Source organism: Coturnix japonica, chromosome 8, assembly GCF_054131305.1.
Source record: "Coturnix japonica strain WE chromosome 8, WE-NBRP24, whole genome shotgun sequence".
Classification (NCBI taxonomy): domain Eukaryota; kingdom Metazoa; phylum Chordata; class Aves; order Galliformes; family Phasianidae; genus Coturnix; species Coturnix japonica.
Genome location: NC_140670.1, coordinates 10178661 through 10198747, shown reverse-complemented (window position 1 = coordinate 10198747; position 20087 = coordinate 10178661). Strand labels below are relative to the sequence as shown.

Here is a 20087-nt window from a genome sequence, read left to right as displayed (position 1 = left end):
TTATTATTAGAAAATTAGACTGTTAGCTAAGGTGAACCATATCTTCATTATTAGGTGTTCATCCTAATGATAATGAACATTGTTAGTTAATTAAAATATTTTTGTTTGGAGATGATAGATGCATCAATAGCTCTCTGATGTGTGTTTCTTGAAAATAAGTATTTTTAACTTTATAAGGCACCAAATTACTTTATTCTTCATCAGTTATGTATTTAACGCAATACTTTAAAATCTTTGTATGTGGAAAGATAAGTTTGCTACCATATAAAACCTTAAATGAGGCTTATAAATGGAAATTGGAAACCTCTGCATGTCTGGCTTGCAGCTTTGGTGAGTTCTCTGCATGCAAGTCTGTGCAGTGATGGAACTCTCCATGGAGGAGTATCTTGGTTCTTGATAACCAAGCACCGTTTATCTGACACCACTGAAACTGGAATGTTGAGAATAGCACTGAGGGTTGGAAATGTTATGTAAATATTTGGGTTGAACAAGAGAATGCTTTGCCTCAAAAGTATTCAGTGATTTTCATGTATTTTCAAACTGAAAAATATTTGAGAGTAACTGTCAGACTTAGCTTTTAGTTTTTCTTAAAGTAAATGAATCTTATATAATTAAATTGTATTGATTGTATTCCTTTTTTTTTTTTTTATTTGAACAGGAAGTGAAGTGTTTTCCTGGGGACAAAATAAATATGGCCAGCTGGGCTTAGGTTACGAGTATAAAAAACAGAACTCCCCACATGTGATTAAATCTCTGTTGGGAATCCCTTTTGCACAGATCGCAGCAGGAGGAGCTCACAGTTTTGTATTAACTCTTTCTGGAGCCATCTTTGGATGGGGACGCAACAAATTTGGACAGCTGGGTCTTAATGATGATAATGGTAAGTAGTCATTACTACTGTAAAGCATCATGATTAAAGTCCTGGTTTGTGAATGTGAAGATTCCAGTATTCCTAAAACAGAAGTGGACAAAACAAACCTTTGTTGAGTACGCTCTGATGGTGCCAATGTTGTGCAAGATTACATAAGGAAGACAGTTTTGCTTTTATTTTTCTTCCTCCAATGGCTATTTTGTAACTAAAATCCTGGCAGCATAATGTTGAAGTTCAGTCTGCTTGGATTGTGTTTTCTCCCTGCGAGTAGATTTTTCTGTCTTTGTTTACTACCTTTATGTGGATATTGTCCTTTCTCAGGCCACACGTGCTGAGTAGTTTTGATTTTTCAGCTAACCATTTCCAAAATTTCCTCTACGAGGGTGGTGATGCTCATTAACAACTTCAGAAAGCAGTTAGGTTAGACAGAAATTGGCTTCTGTCTCAGTTCTATTACGTGTGTACAGGTGTGTGTGCTGTCAGGTTCCCTCAATACAGTTAGCTATAGAATTTATAGCTAGTTTTGTGATTTGATGTTCTCTCACTGGTCCCTTGTTTCCAATACCCTCTAAAATCAGAAAAATACATTGAAATTAAGTATTTGAATTCATGCTTTAAATGTGGCTACACTTGTATAATAAGAAATGTAATTTATGATGAAATCGAATTTCTTGTGGGAAAGTTTGGTTGCTTCCACACACTCTGCAAAATTGATGACAGCTTTTTTTTTTTTTGTTTTGTTTTGTTTTTAATTCATCAGTAAAATCTACTTTTGCCTATGTTTGGATGATAAGGTCTTTTTCCAGGCATCTCTGTGTACCTGACAACTTTATAGACATTACTATTAACATTTAGAAACATTACTTAATCACATAGAGTGATAACATAGCCACATAGAGTGATTAAGTTGATCTGTTGCCACCCTGGAAGGAAGTTAGTTGTACTTCCATGCTGTCAGTCATTTGATAGTATTGAACTATGACCAATGGATATGTAATGGAATGCTTCAAAAGAGTGAAACACATGAACTACTCAAAACATGTCATCTCTTTTTCTGTTGTCATGGTCAATGAAGGGCTTGATGCACTGCTCTGTATTTCATTATTTACATATTAACATATGGTCAGCCATGCAAAAATGAGCATATTTGCTACAAAATAACTCAGTATAGTGATTCTCTGTTTTTTTTCTGTAGCGATGTTGCCTCCTCAAAGATGGCTCAGCCACAGTGATTGTATCCTGTCAACAAATTTTAAATGCTTGTTTGTTTGAAACAGAGTAAAAATGAATGGTTGAAATTATTTGTTTTCTGGTTTTTGTTTTCAAAATAAGCAATCCATTGCTGTATTAAACCTCTCAGACAGGTACGTTCCTACCCTGCTGAAGTCACTGAGAACTCAGAAGGTTGTTCATATATGTTGTGGAGAAGATCATACAGCTGCCCTTACAAAGGTACAACATTTAAAAATATACTTTTGCTTTCATTTTCAATATTTTAAAGAGAAAACGCTACCTGAGGTGGAAACAACTAAACTTCTTCACTTCTTGAGGAAGCACCGGAAGAATGGTTAAATAATTGGAGAAAAAATGCACAAAATCTTTCTGTAGTTTTAAAATCTTGTCAGACATGGTAAAGGTGAGCATACAGAACAGAGCATTTTTGATTAGGCAGCATGTGTTGCATGTATTTACATTAGTGTATGCTAAAGAGATTAGCTGTTTTTGGAACAGAACACCTCTAGCATCGTTGCTTTGATTGCTGATCAGATCAGGTTAATATTGCGCTTAAGCTCCATGCCCAGGTGGCTGGCAGTATGTGGTTTGAATTGCATTTTGCTACTGAAGTACTTAAGAAATTGGATACGTACATAATCCTCTAGAAAATGTTTTAGTGTGAGGGTCTATGGGAAATTGACCATTGATTTCAAGGGCAGTTTGGAGAGTGGTGATGAGGGAGGGGTGGGGGTCAAAAAAAAAAAAAAGGCTTGTATTCTGTTCATGCAGAGCTGTAGGAATCAAAACAGCACTTAGATGTGCCAAGCTGCTGTATGCGTAACTTGGCTAAACTAAATTTGGAGTGTTGTGTGTTTGAGGTTTGGGAACTTTAAGGAGAGATATGAAACAACATTAGAGCTTTGTCTCATCTTAGTGATAGTTAATGCATTTCAAACATCAAGTGATAAGTAGCCTTATTTGTGGTGGGTAAAGTAGCACGCACACATCTTCTAAGTGCATGACTCCTGTACCTTCCTGTCTGTGTTCTGATACTTGAATTCAATTTCAGCATTTAGATAAAGTGTACCAATTTATAAACGGAATATTTTGGACTGTCATCAGTAGAGAATTCTGACTGATGAAGATTTGGACAAGTGACAAAGCATTTATTTTCCAAGTCTGTATTCAGAGTGTTGCAAAAGGTGTTGGAAATTTTGAATTAACTATTTAAAATGTTTTATTTTTGAAGGAAAAGATCAGTATTTACTTTTGGAGAATGTGTGCTTCTTGGTGTGTGTGTTTCAATTTTTGCACTGCAACAAATGAAGTTCAGAATAATGTGGTCTGCTTAAGTGTGGCCATACCGTATATGCTTCGCATATTTTCACATGCAGTGAAAGGAAAAATAAACTATTCACAAAGACATTTTATTATAAAATGTTCTCTTTTTCTGACTAGGGAAGATGTGGCAACTTTGCATTTCTAACATTGATATTTATATATCATATAAGGTTATGGAGATACAGAATGTAAAGAAAACAGTTTCTAACTTACATTATAATTTTTTTTTTCCCTTTTTTATGTACAGAAGTTTACTTCAGACTTGCTTTAAGACTGATAGACTCAAAATATTGAATATGTTGTGAATTCTACAAATTTGTTACCTGTAGGAATCCTCTTCCCTTTACATGACAGGCCTTGCAGAGCCAGAGGTCTTGACTTTTGTAGGTGGTACTGTGTATGTATGTGATGTTTTCTCAAGCCCTTCTGAAATACAGAAAAACCTGTCACTGTTTGTTATTCTGATTCAGTTAATGAACCTGTTGGTTTTTCTTAGCGGACGCTGCCATTTTAATGATGATTTCCAGCAGAGGTCCAATCTGTTGCAGAGTAAGAAACAGCTTTACAATTTCAAAGCATGTCAAAATGGAAAATTTTAAAGTTGTTGTAAGGTAAGTTGTATAACTTAAGAAAATGTTTCTGATTTAATATTCATTCATTTCAGTTTTTGGTTAATTTCTTGATAAATTAATCAAAAACACTTCTAAAAACTGACTTGCCTTACAACAGCATTGAACATTTCTGTTTTGTCCTTTCAAATAACGAAGTTAACTATTTCAGTCATACTCTGCATTGTCTTTCTGAGGAGGGCAGCTCCCTATTTAATAACTGTTTTTAAAATCCCATTCAGTGTTTAAAAGCCAAACTATACTTTTTGGTGATACCAAAAATGTGGTTTATATACCACTATAGGTCACTATGAAATCTGGAAAGGAGGAAAGGACGAGGATTAGTGCCTGTCAGTAACGCAAATAACGTGAAATTACAAGGCTCAGATTTAACACAAATAGGGTAATAGCCATGACAGCAATGCTGCGTTTTCATGATGCTAATAACCTTGTGATCTTTCTTTGTCTCAGGGGCCTCTTGCACAAATCTGTTTTTAGTCCTTTCCCCACAATTCCAAAATTATCAGACAAGGTGATTTATTAAACCCCTTTTTCTTACTATTTTCTTCTTCCAAGACATACTATTATTTTAATCCGCGTAATTTACTTGTTTAGGAAGGTGGGGTTTTTACATTTGGAGCTGGAGGCTATGGTCAGTTGGGTCATAACTCTACCAGCCATGAGATAAACCCAAGGAAAGTTTTTGAACTGATGGGAAGTCTTGTCACGCAGATAACTTGTGGAAGGTAAGGCCTGTTTCGTACTAGCACTGTGAATCTTAGAAACACTTATTTTGTGTAAAACTTTGTATACATTCTAATACAAAGTGTTTTGTTTTTTCTTTAACCTTTCTTTTGTGGAAGATAGTCTCTAGTGAAAGAGATGCTTTAGTGTGGTTTTAAAAACATTCACTAGAACTCATATGGAAGTCTCTGTATTTGAGAGCTCTCATTCTCTGAACTGAAAATGTTAATAATTGTGCACTTGCTTATTGCTGTCACTTAATTATTCCCTGTTAAAGAAAGAGGGTGTTTGGGGAGGTTGTCCAAAACAGTTAATTCTAACAATTTTTTGGGATAAGCATACGTTGAAATTTGGAAAAAAAAAATGTATTATGCAGTGATTTCTTCATAACAAATTGGACCTTTTTCATTTAGTGAACTTGATACCAATTGTTCTTAAGTGGATGTTAGAGGAGGGGGCAACTAGTGTTGGGATGAGGAACAGTAGAATCATTGGATCATTTGAGTTGGAAGGGACCCTTAAGGGCCGTCTGGCCCAACTCCTCTGCAATGAGCAGGAACACCTACAGCTCCAACAGGAGCTAAACCCCACCCTGTCCAGCCTGACCTGGGGTGTCTGCAGGAACAAGGTGGGATGCAGCCAATCTGGTAGAAACAAAACATTTTTGAATGTCTAGAGAGATGCTCGGAGGATCAAACATTGTGCGGGGTTCAAGGCAAAACCTGGCATCTCTGTTCCTTGAACGTTTCCAGGAAAATGTTTTGACAATGTTGTCAGTGACTGTGCTTTTCCAATAGAGATGTGGAGTGTTAACAGGACCTTTCACATACTGTTCAACAAAATTCTTAGGTTGGCCTGTGCAAAGCATGTTGTGATGCTGAGGGTTTTGTTACTGAATTCTATTTCCCTTAGGCAGCACACTACTGCATTTGTTCCCTCTTCTGGAAGAATTTACTCTTTTGGACTTGGAGGTAATGGGCAATTAGGTACAGGAACAACCAGTAATAGGAAAAGTCCCTTCACAGTAAAAGGAAACTGGCTTCCTTACAGTACTCAGTGCCTGGTACCTGCAGGTAAGCAACACCTAGCGTATTTACTTATTAGATTTGTGTTCCTTAGGAAGTGTTTTGCAGATCTTGAGACAGGATTATAATTGTTTCCTTACCAACAGTTTGTTTTCACTGTGCTCTATTAAAGTCCTTTTAAAGTCCTTTAAAGTCCATTGCTTTTGTGAGAAGTACTTGCAAAAACTGCTTAGATGTGCTGTTGGGTTAGGTGCCTTGTTAGCGCTAGAGCATTAGCTTAGAGCTCTTATTGCTTAGTCTGTCGAAGATGGCTTTACTGATTGCACTGTGAAGAATTACTGACACCAAGGGTATGTAACAGATGATCTGTTTCCCAACTGAATGTGTTTATTGCAGCATCTTGAGTATTTCTCAAATTCACTTTTTCAGTTGCCTCTATGTTATTGTTCTTGCAGACAGCGAGCAGTATTATTGCGTAAAAAGAATTTTCTCTGGTGGGGACCAAAGTTTTGCACACTACTTTTATCCACAGGTAACAAATTAAATGTATTTTGGAATGAAAATATATTTAAAACTCAGCTTCTTTTTTTCTGATGCTCTTCAAGAGACTTTGATATTAAGGTGCAGAACTACACTGTAATATTTTAGAGTATGGAAGCACAAGGCATTGCATCAGTTTAGCAGTGAGTTCTCAGATAGAGTTTGAGTGTTAGCTGTTGGTGAAGCTTTTGGGCAGAAGATTTTTGCTGAGTGATGAATGTGTGCCTTTCCTCCCTCTTAATGGAATCACATTTTAATGAAATTTCCCTTTTAATGGAATCACAGAAAAAAAAACAATTAGGCAGCGAAGGGAAACAGTAAGGTTTTAGGGGAAGACGTGTTTGTCAAGCAAAACTGAGTACAGGTCAGGCTTACAGTGACCTTTTATTCCTACAGCCTGTTCTGATTATGGGGAAGTAACAGTGTTTCTCCTGTTTTCCAATTCTGATTGTTGGTAACTGTTACTGTATGTGATAGAATTTGTTTAACAGGTGTAGAACAGAAAAATCATTGGTAGCAGAGGCTCAAAACTTCTCTATTAAAATTCTTCTACTAAAAAAAGATTCTACTGTACAAGTTTCATAATAGCTGAAGTAGATTCTGAATGACTAATTGAGGTGAACTCTATGAATGCAGTTATTGTGGTTTGTTCTGTACAAAAAGCGTTAGCCATAGATGGACTTTGGTGCTGCAGAAATATCCCTTTTAATACTTGTTAGTTTGTCAATTTGCATCGACTTCTTTCAAAGTTATGTGAGTACTGTACTGCTGAGACCTGCGTGCCCTTGCCAGCTAAGGGGTCTCAGCCAGGCCTGCTTGACTTTTTTTCAAGTTAATTTTTGGACAGGTCAGTTCCCCAAGTTGTTTCACCATGTGTCTAAGTGATATTTCTGCTGGACCCAAGGAAAACATTAAGATCCTGGAGGATGGGATCAGGGTACTGAATTTGGCAACAGCTAGTCACCATTAAACTGAGTCAGCTCTGTTTGCCAGCCTGCATCCTCAAGAGAAATGTCTTTTACTAGTTTTATTTTAGTTTTGGTGCTGCTTGCCACCTCCTTCTGGACCAGGTCTCCTACTCAAAATGATTTTCTTGTTTCTTTCCCTTTTCTATTAGAAATCTCTGTAATTCATTTAAGATGAGAAGCGTATCAGATTGCAAGTTCTGTGTTGATGCAGTAATATTCAACAGAGAGACGTGATTCATTCTCAGAGTTGTCTGATGGATGTGGGGTGGGAGGGCAGCTACCCGAAGTGTGAATGGATCCTCTTCTGTATGCTCGTGGCCTGGCAGTGAACTAACTAGTAGAATACAGTAATTTTATCTGTTAGCTTATTTCACAGTAATACTTTGGGTAGGCAAATGGTCAATCAATGAAGAAGAGAGCTTAACCACAGGACTGATTTCATGGAAATCAGCCTTATGTGCCTGATTCGTTGTGTTCTTTAAACTTTAGAACATGGTGCCACCAGATGACTTCAGGTATCCTGACATTTTGAAGCAGATCTGGACTGTGAATGAAACATTCATTCAAAGATTGCTGACTTTCCCATCTGGAAGGCTTCCTGTAGAGATAGCTAAGTAAGCTTTGTTGAGGAAAAAAGTTGTCTTTCATGATTTTATTTGATTTGGATGTAAATGTGGGTCTGAACAAACACAGCAAAGGTATTTTTAATTACTGACTTTTATTATGAGCAGATTATTTGCTGTGCTTTTGTTGTCATGAAGTAATTTAGCTCTTTTAGTCTGTGTCTCAGCCAGCACAATTTAGTCACCTGAGCTTAATACAAGATTTAATTATTTAGTTGTGCATTGAAAAATGACAGTGTGTGTAAAGAATTTTGAGCGTAACTCAAAGATTGTTCCCACTACTATTCAAGAGGAGTGTGCAAAGAAAAATGAACTGGAAAATTCTTCCTTTGTTGGCATTATTTAAGCATCCAGTCTTGAATGGAGATTTTTATGACTTAAAACCTCAGACTGAACTCAGAATAAGATCATACGTACAATGTGTCACTCATTAGAAATTAAATACAGTTTCTAATAGAAAATGCTGATTTGTAGAAAAGAACACAAAAGAAATTAACTTCTTTCATATGAAAACTTTCAGTGAGATTGATGGAACGTTCTCCTCAGCTGGGTGCCTGAATGGGAGCTTTTTGGCTTTGAGGTAAGAGTACCTTTTGAACAGGTATTCCTATGAACAGAAGAGTCTGTGACCAACTTCCTAGTGTCTGTTGTTTCAACAGTAACACCTTCATTCAATTTTTTTGTCTTAATGTTACTCAGATGCTTTTGCTTTAACTTTCTAGCTCCTTTATTACATATAAGTTATCAGCTGGATCAAATACAGTATGTCTCCTAGCAGTTCTTGGAAGTGCATGCCTCCTGGCTGCTGCCCTATTAACCAGCAAAACTCGTTACTTGACAGCTGCAAGTTGTATATGATTCAAGAAGAATTTGTTGTGCAGCCTGTTTTAGATCTTGGTGTTTTTTTTACTTGATTGCCTGGCAGTTGGAATTTTTTATTAATTGCTTTGAATGTTGCATGATGGAAGTCTGATACTGTGATCGATGACACTTAAGTTCCACAGTAGATAAGGCTAAAAAATCATGGTGGAAAACTTGCAGAGTGCTGAAAATACAGGATTCAGTCTTTTTCTGTATTTTTTTCTCCTTGCTATAGCAATGATGATCATTACAAAACCAGCGTTAGATTCTCAGGGGTTGATATGAATGCTGCTAGACTACTATTTCACAAACTTATACAGCCTGACCACGCTCATATATCACAACAGGTTTGTGCTGCATATTTTCTTTATGTTTCGAAACATCTTTATACCTATATAGAAATGCTTTTGTTATGCTTGCTTGGAAACATTTAGTTGCATTCTTTACTCAATAATATTTCAACTACAGATATGTAAAAACTGTATTGTGTTGTGCTAGATGGTAACACCAGCATATTGCATGTCTGTATTTTAAAATCCAGAACCAAAACAGTAAATTAAATATTATAATGTAGCTTAACTTAAACTCTTGATTATTATTTTCTAGTTTACTTTTTATCTAGATCAGATTTTGTTGAAATATACAAATGTATTGAAGTGAATTTTATTACGCTCTGTAGGTGGCAGCTAGTTTGGAAAAGAACCTTATTCCAAAATTGAGCAGCTCTTTACCAGATGTTGAAGCTTTAAGGCTGTATCTCACTCTACCAGAGTGCCCGCTGATGAGTGATGCAAACAATTTCACAACATTAGCTATTCCGTTTGGTACAGCAATTCTGAAACTAGAAAAAGCTCCTTTGAAAGTTCTTGGTAAGAAATTGAATTTATTTATTTATTTATTTATTTTACTCTTAAAAGGATGTAGGAATGAAAATATTAAGAATTTAATCAGTGAAGACGTGGTCTCAACAACATGCTGGTTATTTACAGTTCTGTTGGATTTTTCAATCAGAAAGTTAAGGGTTAATGTTGCATAATATTAAAGAAAACACCTATCCTAGCTTCTGCACTCAAAAGTTTGTTGAAAGTCTCTTTCTGTTCTTCAGAGCCTTCCCCATTTTAGTAGTGCTTATGTGTGCTCAGCTACTAATAGCCCAGAACAGGGTGGGCAGAGAAAGTAACACCATGGAGTAGTACACCAGGACCGTTTTAAAGTTGGAAGACTGTTGTTTCTCTAAATCTTGCTCTGTAAAGAGCTGAATGTGTAATAATGCATCCAAACTATGTTCTATCTCTGCTCACCTCTTCTTACAGTTTTTGGTAACTGACAAGTACATTTTCAAATAGAAAATGTTCTTTTGAGTTAAAAAACAATATAATGCTGTAGTGGCAAGTACTATATTTGTATGGTTGTTGTTTGTTGACAGAAAATTGGTGGTCTGTACTTGAACCTCCATTATTCCTCAAAATAGTGGAACTCTACAAGGATGTTGTAGTTCACCTCTTGAAGCTCTATAAGATTGGCATTCCTCCATCCGAACGAAGAATATTTACAAACTTTCTACACACAGCTTTCAGAGTTCTAGAAATACTGCACAGGGTACGTTTACATCAGTTTGAGCTGACTACTTTATCTGTTTGTTTTTTTGTGTGCTGTGTAGTTGTTGAAGAAGTTAAATAACTGAACAGTTTTAAATGTTTAGACTTGACATCTACAGGAGAATCTGTAGTTGTTTGTTTTGGATCTAAAAAAATATTAGAATTCTGGACTCTCATCTGAGATGGTGATGGAATTATCTATTTTCTTGTGACTGACCCAAGTAATTGCATCTGTGAGGGCATGTTGGAAAGAAATAGTTCAGAAATGACAGTGAATAAGGTCAATATTGGAAGGTAAGAGCAGGTTGTGTTTTGAGGTAGGTTTGAGCAGTTTTACCAGGACAGGAATTTCTCCTGTCATGTGTTTACTCAGGGTTTTAGTGTCTTAATTTAATACATGAAAATCAATGAATTTTTGAGCTTTGAACAAAAATAGCCCAAATGATTCATAGTAACCTGACTAAACATCACAAGCCTGAGAAGCTGTTGTGTGTAACAGTTGCTGAAGTTCCCCCTCCTGATCTCCTCTTCCAAATTCATGTTGTTTTTTTTTTTTAAACCCAGCAGTAATAACAATGTAGAAATAGATTTAGGAACAGTTGGGTGGGATAAACAGTAGGTTTATCGACAAATTCTTAATAATTACCAGATGTGAACTAAGGTAAGAGGAAGAAAATAAGAAAAAAACATTTCTAGGATATTTCATGGATTTACTTTTTTTTTTTTTTTTTTTTTTTTGTGATTAAGAAAATAAATTCAGATTACCCATTTATAAAGATGAAATCCTGTCTTTCTGTTTTGATAGTGACTGGTGCTTATCTGTCATTTGGAAAGCAAATTTAGTGCATTTTCTGGGAGGGTCTGGGATTAGAATTACGCTTTGTAAAAGGATCTTTCTGTCTCTTATCTTTCTAAGCTCAGTATTTTTAAATTGAAATTGTTCCTTACATACCATGTAACTGAAGTAGTATTCATCGTGTCAGAAAGGCCAACATTCTTGAATTGTTGCTCTTAAACTCGTACATAAGCAAATGTTCCTGTGTGATCTCATGATGTGTCAGGGTGGCAGCACTGCGTTGTGCAGTATTGTACACTTAGTTATTTTTCTTTGTACCTTGGATGGAATTATGAATAATCCATCTTTCCTTATCTTTACCACTGTTCTTGTTTGCTTGTAGGCATTGTTGTTTTCCTAGAACTTTTTAGTGGCTGGGTATCTGTGGCTGACATAATGAATGCTTGAAAAATAAAAAAGAATCCATTGTAAAAAGATGATACAAAGTGATAAACTTAATTTCTTTAGGTAAATGAAAGAGGACAAGTTATCCAGTATGACAGATTTTATATTCATGAAATACAAGATTTGATAGATATCAGAAATGACTATGTCAACTGGGTCCAGCAGCAGGTATTTGGAATGGTAAGGCTTCTTTTGCTTAAATTTAATCTTCCCCTTCCACCTTATGTTTGGTTTTGTCTTTTTATGGAAGTTCCTAGATTCTCTAAATAGGTACACTTTGTTTTCATACAAGTATGATGACAGACAATGATAATGAATGACTCAACTTATGTCAGGTACTAGTTATGGAAGACGTGCTAAATAGATGTATTTCTTGTAGGGTATCATTCTTAGGACTGACACCATTTAGCATTTTAATGGATTAACTAAAAGGTGACTCAGAATGCTACCTGTTAAGGTTTGCTGTATCAAAAGTTAGGGAAGTGATAACTCTTGGTAGGGCAGCATCTCAAATAACCTAAGTCACCATGTGAACTACGTTTGGTCGGAGTAATCAAGACTTAAAGAAAGCTGAATGTGTCCTGCAAAACTAAGTCAGGAAACAGAGTAGGGATTTACAGGGAACAGATAATTAATATTATATTGTGCTTATCACTGTGTAGTGATGAGAAGTGAAGTAATTGTTTATTGGATCTGTAAATAGAGTGGGAGTGGGAGTAAATGACCACGCATGGAAACAATCACTTGGATAAGATATTGTCAAACAGTTGACTTTAGTCTTGAAAGAATAGAGTAGGTTAATATACTTGCTTTGTCTACATAAACATAACTCTTCTGCAGTGGTATCCAGAAGGTCCTGAAAAAGGAAAGCCTGCTTTTGCTCTGTATTTGATGAATACAAAGCAAATGGTGGTTTGTCTACTAAAGAATATAAAACTGCAAAGTAAAATAGCAACAGCAGGAACCCTGGGGGTGGGGGAGGGGATGTGAGGAAAGGAAATAATGAGCTGATATTTATAGCCATCAGAGCTTTGAGTCAGCCAGGCTTTTCAGAAAAATAATCAGTGCTTGAGGTAGGTTGGTGGCTGACAGATAATATAGTAAATGAGATACAGAAGGTGTAGGTAAATATTGCAGCGTCTTGGAAATAGAGGCAGGTTGTACATTTGGAATAGAGTATGCTGGTGGAGGATAGAGAGAATTAGAAAGATAGTGACCTTCACAGCCATGCTTTGTGTGGATGCAAACAAATCAGAATTGCATTTGTCATGATCAGGGAAAAGAATTCTGAGATACAGGAAAATGAGAGCTGGAAAATGGATTTATTTTAAAGTTTAAAGCTGCATTTGTTAGTCAAATCAGAAGAGTTGAGCAGGATCTTTACAACAGTCAGAAAATACTAGATACTGACTTCCCTTTAATCATTTATTATTTCATCATGTATGTGTCTTTAAGTCCAATTACTATGATTTATTATAGATCTGAAAGAAGTTCCATGGCACTAGTCTTCTCTCTTGTATCAGTGTTTTGGATGGCCTTTTCTTGCCTTCATATCCACTAGTTTCTTGTGCTTTTGATTATACTACAATAAGAAGCCCTACTTGCCTACTGAACCACTAGTAATGAATCAGAATTTCTTTTGCCACTGTCATATTTTTATTGCCATATCTTGAGACAAAGCTGTTTATTCAGTTCCTTGAGTAAAGTGTGGAGAGGAAAATAACAGAAAAAAAAAGTAAAAGAAGAGTACTTTTAAGAACTGAAGAAAAAGAAATGCTGTGCTTTTAAAAAAAGAGGAGTTGGGGAATATTAAAGTTACTGAATAACATCCTTAAAGGAGTTGAAGGAAGAAGTGTATTAGAAATAAACGCAGCAACAAGAGTACAGCATTGCGTAAATCTACCTGTGGGAAAAGGACTGCTGAAAGTGTTTCCTTTAGGAATTAGAGATACGTAGAGAGCACGTTTTACAGATGATGTTATTTTGGCCATCACTTTGTCTGAGCTGTAGTTGTCTACATGTTGCAATTCAGAGCCTCATGTATTTTCACATTTCATGTTTATTTATTTATCCACCAGGTGCATGACTTAGTTCCTTAGCAGTTACCTGACTTGTTCTGAATGTCTCCACACAGGCATCGCAATATGTATTGGCCTGTCTCAAATCGCAAAACTCAGTTGCTTTTCTCATATGCAGTGTCATCGGTCTAAATGATTGAAATTTAATGACCAATTTTTCTGTTAACTTAAAATTTTTGCTCATTTCAAGTGTTTTGAATTCAATGTGACATGCTGTAATCACTTTAGATTGAAAATATCTGTGAAAGCAAATGTCTTTTATTAATGTGTGGGAATAATCATTTAAGAGGTGTTCTGATGCTCCCTTTTAAGAGCATATATAGGGTATTGAAAGGCATAGTTGTATTTTGTAGATTAATTACAATGCTTATCAGTTTTTCAGTAAAACTTTTTTTTTTGGGGGGGGAAGATATAGCTAAATAATTCTACATCAGAGATGAATAATTAATGCAGACACTAATGCTGCTTTTTCATCTTAATTATTGCTGCCTTTGTGCAAATGCTGTCATAGGATGTCAACCATGGATTAACTGAGGTAAGATGGGCTGCAATCTGGTTTCTTTTCTGGAATGTAAGGAAATCAGAAACAGGAGTGCCAAGGACTGTGTGATGTGTTCCATTAGGAGTAAAGCTTTTAACTCATTAGGACTGTAAACTGAGAAGGTTTTTATGGGGCAGTAGTATGTAACTTTGTTGCAAATTCAGAGCAGAGTTTGAAAACAGACTTGTTTGGTGGTATCTACTAGTTGTAACAAAAGGAGTGAACTTAACACATTCTAATTTCACTTCTTTTAAGTGGGGGTGGGTTTTTTCTTAGCTGAAATACTGAACATGTCCTTCACTTCTGAGGTATTTCAGGTCCTCTGTTAACAGTGAGTGAAGTTTTATTTCTCTTTTCAGTAAAATAGATGTATTAAATGAATATAAATGTAATTGTTTCTTTAATTGTGGTTGTGGGTTTTCGTCAATAAACAGAATGATGACATGGTTCTTCTCATTCTAGCTAACAGACATGCCTGTTACCATTTGCACGTACCCATTTGTTTTTGATGCCCAGGCGAAGACAACTCTTCTGCAAACAGATGCAGTCATGCAGATGCAGGTATGAGTCAGTTCTTTTAAAGATTTAACTTATTTTGAGTTTAGTTGGAGGCTTTGGAGGGTTGGTGTGCCTTTTTTGGTGGTCTCAGTTATTTCCCACTCTGCCAACTCAATCCTCTTCTCCATGAGAGTAAGGGATCTGGTTTTTTCCTCTAAGTTTGTATATGGCAGAAGCTGGTAGGAATCTCGCTGAAATAAAATTAGTATTTATATAAACATCCATTGAACTTTTTCCCCTTTTGTTCACTGGGTGCATTCTTTCACATTAGCCCTGAGTAATAAGGATACTTTTAAATAGCTCTGTCATGCCGAATAGGCTTCATTTTCCTGTTAGATAAAATGCTTTTTTTTTTTTTAGTGGGAGGAGGGAGGTGTTATGTACATATTTTTTCCTTTTTGCTTCCTTTTCTAACCCAGAGTATTTTACTTGGAATGTCAGAAGCTGTATTCTGTGTCTTCTCTACGTGTATTAGTGTTGATGAGACCAATTAGTGTTGATAGGAATCTTAAGTCACCTACTGATAATTACATTTTGCTTCTTTTTTCCCCTCCCAGATGGCTGTTGATCAGGCTCACAGGCAGAATTTGTCATCTCTTTTTCTGCCAGTATTTGAATCTGTTAACCCATGCCTGATACTGATGGTGAGGAGAGACAATATTGTAGGAGATGCTGTGGAAGTCCTAAGGAAAACAAAGAATGTAGACTACAAGAAGCCTCTGAAGGTACTGCCAGTACATACTGACCTGAGTGTCTTTCACTGATGTGATAGTAATTGAGAGTATGTTTTAGACAAAAGTTGTTTCATGTTCCTTCTCTATTCTGCGCTAATTGAAGTGTGTGTTTCAGGTTATTTTTGTAGGGGAAGAAGCTGTTGATGTTGGCGGTGTTCGCAAAGAATTTTTTTTGCTCATAATGAGGGAGTTGCTAGATCCCAAATATGGAATGTTCAGGTATTACGAAGAGTCCAGGCTGATCTGGTTCTCTGACAAGGTAGGGTGCAATTGGCAGTCATAATTTTTCTTTCAGTTAAAATATTTTGTTAATTATGTATAAACATAAGAGTTTGTGGTAGTTTTATTTTGAGAGGAGAAGCTGAAAGAAGTAATCTTGAAAAACTGTAATTTTTGTCATTGCTAGATCAAAACTTTCCCCTTTTTTTCCTTTTTCCTTTTTCTTTATTTCCCCCAACCTTTTTCCTTACTTTACTCCTTACCATTTGTCCCCAGCTGAGATGACTTGAGTAGGCAGATGGGCCAGTTGACTCCAAAAGTAGAATTGGAGAGGAGGAGAAAATTGATGTGGCATATCAAACCTCTATTTTCTGCATTCATTTGCATTTTTTGGCCCACTTTTTGGTAGTGACCTGGTTGTACTTGCTTGGAAGTTTTGATCATGGACTTTTTAGTCCTCTTTCAGTGGAACACGCTAACTAACTCTAGTTAGCACTCTCTTATATCACTGATATCTGGATATTAATGTTTTCACAGTTGTGTTCTAAGCCTTAAAGTCTTAGAACTTGTTTAGTCCCAGGAAGTCAACAGCAAGCTCCTCACCTCTCCTTCCCAATTAATTTAAATAAAAATATATTTAAGTATTGTAATATATATGAGTGTTGTAATAATAACTCACAAAAATGGAATCTTTATACGGTAGTTTCAGCAGCATGCATCTCTTGGAATACAAAACATGTTGTATCTCAGCTGTTGTTTTAATATGCATACCTTTTTTTCTGGATTATAAATGATTAAAATAACTTGTTTTAAAATATTTTGTCTGTTTTCTGTTCTTAGACCTTTGAAGACAGTGACTTGTTTCATTTGATTGGTGTTGTCTGTGGGCTAGCAATATATAATTTTACTATTGTAGACCTTCACTTCCCTTTGGCTTTGTATAAAAAGCTGTTGAATAAGAAGCCATCCCTGGATGATTTAAAAGAGTTAATGCCAGATGTTGGCAGGTAAGCAAGAGGAAAATGAGTGGGATTAGGAATTAGTTTTGAATTCAACACTTTCCTTTGAAGGGTTAAAGAAAATGCATGCCGTTCACACAGGATAAACATCTCAGAGTAACTTGTAGTTATTGTGCCATTTCAGATGTGTGCTATTGTTAAAGAGCTGCTTCTCTAAGTGTTTGCTTTTGATATTCATCTCTTCTGTGCTTTTATTGTCCTACAAGAACCTTTGGAACTTGAAAGCTTTGAGATTCTACTATTAATTTTATAAAACAAGTGTGAACATAGTTTTAGTTCTGTATATTTTGATTAATCCGAGGAGGAAGCATTTTCACTTATTTCAGAAGCAAGTGCATGCTAAATAACTGCCCTTGTAGGGATATGAATGGAAACAACAGGTAGGATTTTCAGGTGGAGTTAGATTGCCTCAGTGTTATGAATGCAAAAGCTTTTCGTAGGTAAAGGAGAAATTGAACAAGATAATTGGAAACACCATCAATGGTTAATAAGAAATTAGCACCTCTGTCTTGGGAATCCTTCCCTGAACTGAAGCTAGATGTTGGGGTATTAATCTTCTCTCTTCTCTCCTGGAGAGAATCAAAAGGAAACAACAGTACAAATAATAGGAAAACCAAGCCATTGTTTCTTTAAAGCTTCGCGTTCTGTACTTTTGAAAGCAAAGTGATTTGCTTGAAATTTCCCAGCATTGCAATTCAGCAAACTATTAACTGGAATATCATAGTAGAACTTTTTTGTACTCCTCTCACTGGTACATGTACTTTGTAATTTGTTTTTCAGGGGAATGCAGCAACTACTAGACTATCCAGAGGATGACATAGAAGAGGCATTTTGTCTTAATTTTACTGTAAGTTTTTCTTGACTTTGGAAGCTTTGTTTTTTACTAGTAGTTTGTACTGTGTATTACAGCTTCATCTGGTGGATTGCTTGGGCAGATATATTGGCTGCTGATTGTCCTCAATTTATTTTTCTGTGCTTAACATGTTAAGATCTATCTGCCATTCACTATACTGTTAACTAAAAGGTGGGAAGAAGTCCTCTACACAATAAATAAAATTCATACTATTTTTGTTTTAAATAGATCACTGTGGAAAATTTTGGTACAACAGAAATTAAAGAACTTGTTCCTAATGGTGCTGACATTCCTGTAGTCAAACAAAATAGGTGAGTGTTCTGGATCACCAAGTAGTTCAGTGTTACTGTCTGCTGTGGGAATGTAACTGGGCTGCTAAAGAGATAATTTGTTAAGTTGCTTCACTAGTTGCTACTGTTGTTTTCCAAGCTGTTCTCTTATGTATGATGTAAGTAGCTGTTGTAGTTAGACATCTAAGGTTGCTTAGTATGCAAAATCTTTTTTTCACTTTGGCCTCAGAAGTATTTTGAAACTCTTTAGTGCCCATTTGAATACGTGATTTCAGAAGGTCAGAAATGGTTCTGCAGAAAGTTACTGAGTCACAGTGAAAACATCAACTTAGATGCTGTTATGTATGTGGTATGTGAAATACCATTTCAGAGAAGAGTTCACTTTGTAGAACAGGTACATTAGTCTGTTATCTAGTGTCACTGTCTAATGAATACATGGGGTGTGGTTTTCTCCTTCTTTCATGGGTTCTGTTAAATCTGTTTTATAAAAGCAGCTTCTCCTACCCTTTGTTCCCCTTCTGCTCTTGGAGGATAGGTAGAATATTTCTGGTACTCACGTCTATTTGTGCAGAATATTACTTTCTTATCCCTTGTTGGTCATTCCCTTCATGTATTTCTAACTTCATGTATCCTAACTTTTTTCCCTGATTTTTTTTAAATGTGTAGGACTCAAATGACTACTTGAAATTGATTTTCATCTTCTGTGCACATATGGTAATGCTTTATAATAAAATCAGAGCAAAGCCAAAATACACCAATTTTGGCACCAGCTGGCTTCAGGATACTGTGTACAACTCCAGGCCTATGAGTGTGTTGCTGTTCAGTCCAGTTCACTGTGATGGGTGCAGTGACGCCTGAAAATCAGTAACGCAAAACACTCTTGGTTTTGTCTTGTACATTACTGTCTCTGTCTTGGAATAAATGTATGTTTGTGTGCCGTTTTCATTCAGGTCATCTTCACTGTGGCTGTAACGTGGAGCACATAATAGCCTAGGATCCTTTTTGCTCAACTTCCCGTGAAGTTTTCTGTACTGAAATGGCTACTTGTTTATGGACACATACTTTTGTTTTCTTCTCCTCTCAACATAATTGTTTTGTCTTTGTACAGGCAAGATTTTGTAGATGCGTACGTGGATTACATCTTCAACAAATCAGTAGCTTCCTTATTCAATGCATTCCATGCAGGCTTCCACAAAGTATGTGGAGGGAAAGTTCTTCAGCTCTTCCAGCCCAGCGAGTTACAGTCAATGGTAATTGGGAACACAAATTACGATTGGAAAGAACTGGAGAAGGTAAAAAAAAAAATAAAAATGAACAAACAACGTAGTTGGCGCTTTGTTTCGTATATATTTTTTTAATTTCAGGATGCAAAAATAATCTCAAAGTATTATTTTAAGCTCTGTTTTCTCTATTAGCATGTGGTATGTGAGTGCAGCCTTTATTGGATAGACTGCGTAACTGAGAATCTTCTTGTTTTAAGTTGTCAGTAAATAAGGACACTAAAATATTTTTCTGTTGAAAGTTTTCTCATCTAATTTTTGAAGGAAATCAGAGCTGGGGGGAATAAAGAGGAAGAAAAGGCAGTTGTAAAGTTAAGTTAGAAGGGGAAAAGTGAACAAAATGCATACAGCCCATATAAGTAGGTAGTTCTGGTTACTGAAACTCACTGTGAGACTTTATTACAACTTCTCATTGATTGAGACTGCTTTGAGGTACATCCATTTGTCCATATAGTTAAAATCAGACTGAAGAGCTGCAGAAATTTGACCCAAGAAGAAGGCAGCGTGTCACTTTCAGTGCAAGTATCCCTTGTCATGAACCATGTTATTTATACTTTATTGCAGCATTATCCTACTGAGAAGTAACTTAGTTTCCTGCTTGTTTTAGAATACGGAATACAAAGGAGAATACTGGGCAGACCATCCTACTATTAAAATATTCTGGGAGGTTTTTCATCAGTTGCCTTTGGAGAAGAAAAAACAGTTTTTGTGTAAGTATTCAACAGTACTTTGCAGAAACTTCTAACTGAACAGGATCACTGATTTCAGGTTCATGCAATAAGAATGGTAAAGGTGTGATTAACTTCATATGGAGGGGGAAAAAAAAACAGAGTAGAAGCAGTTGATTATAAGCTTTTCTGTGACCTTTATGGAGTTGTCCT

At 36.0% G+C, this 20087-nt stretch overlaps 1 protein-coding gene across 10 annotated transcripts in view; it reads left to right on the top strand.

The window, feature by feature from the left end:
- The window catches only part of HERC4 (HECT and RLD domain containing E3 ubiquitin protein ligase 4), a 29392-nt gene that overhangs the window by 7233 nt on the left and 2072 nt on the right, over window positions 1-20087 (top strand). For 6 of the 10 annotated variants that reach the window (XM_015866403.3, XM_015866401.3, XM_085554036.1 and 3 more), the window contains 20 exons: window positions 659-880; window positions 2232-2323; window positions 4651-4781; window positions 5692-5852; window positions 6260-6336; window positions 7802-7926; window positions 8456-8515; window positions 9032-9143; window positions 9476-9665; window positions 10223-10395; window positions 11698-11814; window positions 14224-14247; window positions 14716-14814; window positions 15369-15536; window positions 15661-15804; window positions 16605-16771; window positions 17564-17630; window positions 17865-17947; window positions 19035-19218; window positions 19814-19916. In XM_015866403.3, coding sequence (XP_015721889.1) covers window positions 659-880; window positions 2232-2323; window positions 4651-4781; window positions 5692-5852; window positions 6260-6336; window positions 7802-7926; window positions 8456-8515; window positions 9032-9143; window positions 9476-9665; window positions 10223-10395; window positions 11698-11814; window positions 14224-14247; window positions 14716-14814; window positions 15369-15536; window positions 15661-15804; window positions 16605-16771; window positions 17564-17630; window positions 17865-17947; window positions 19035-19218; window positions 19814-19916 — 2499 coding nt within the window. Of the gene's footprint in view, window positions 1-658; window positions 881-2231; window positions 2324-3923; window positions 4039-4650; window positions 4782-5691; window positions 5853-6259; window positions 6337-7801; window positions 7927-8455; window positions 8516-9031; window positions 9144-9475; window positions 9666-10222; window positions 10396-11697; window positions 11815-14223; window positions 14248-14715; window positions 14815-15368; window positions 15537-15660; window positions 15805-16604; window positions 16772-17563; window positions 17631-17864; window positions 17948-19034; window positions 19219-19813; window positions 19917-20087 lie in introns of those variants that run through there. The other 4 variants (XM_085554034.1, XM_015866405.3, XM_085554035.1 and 1 more) reach the window with 2 other exon arrangements.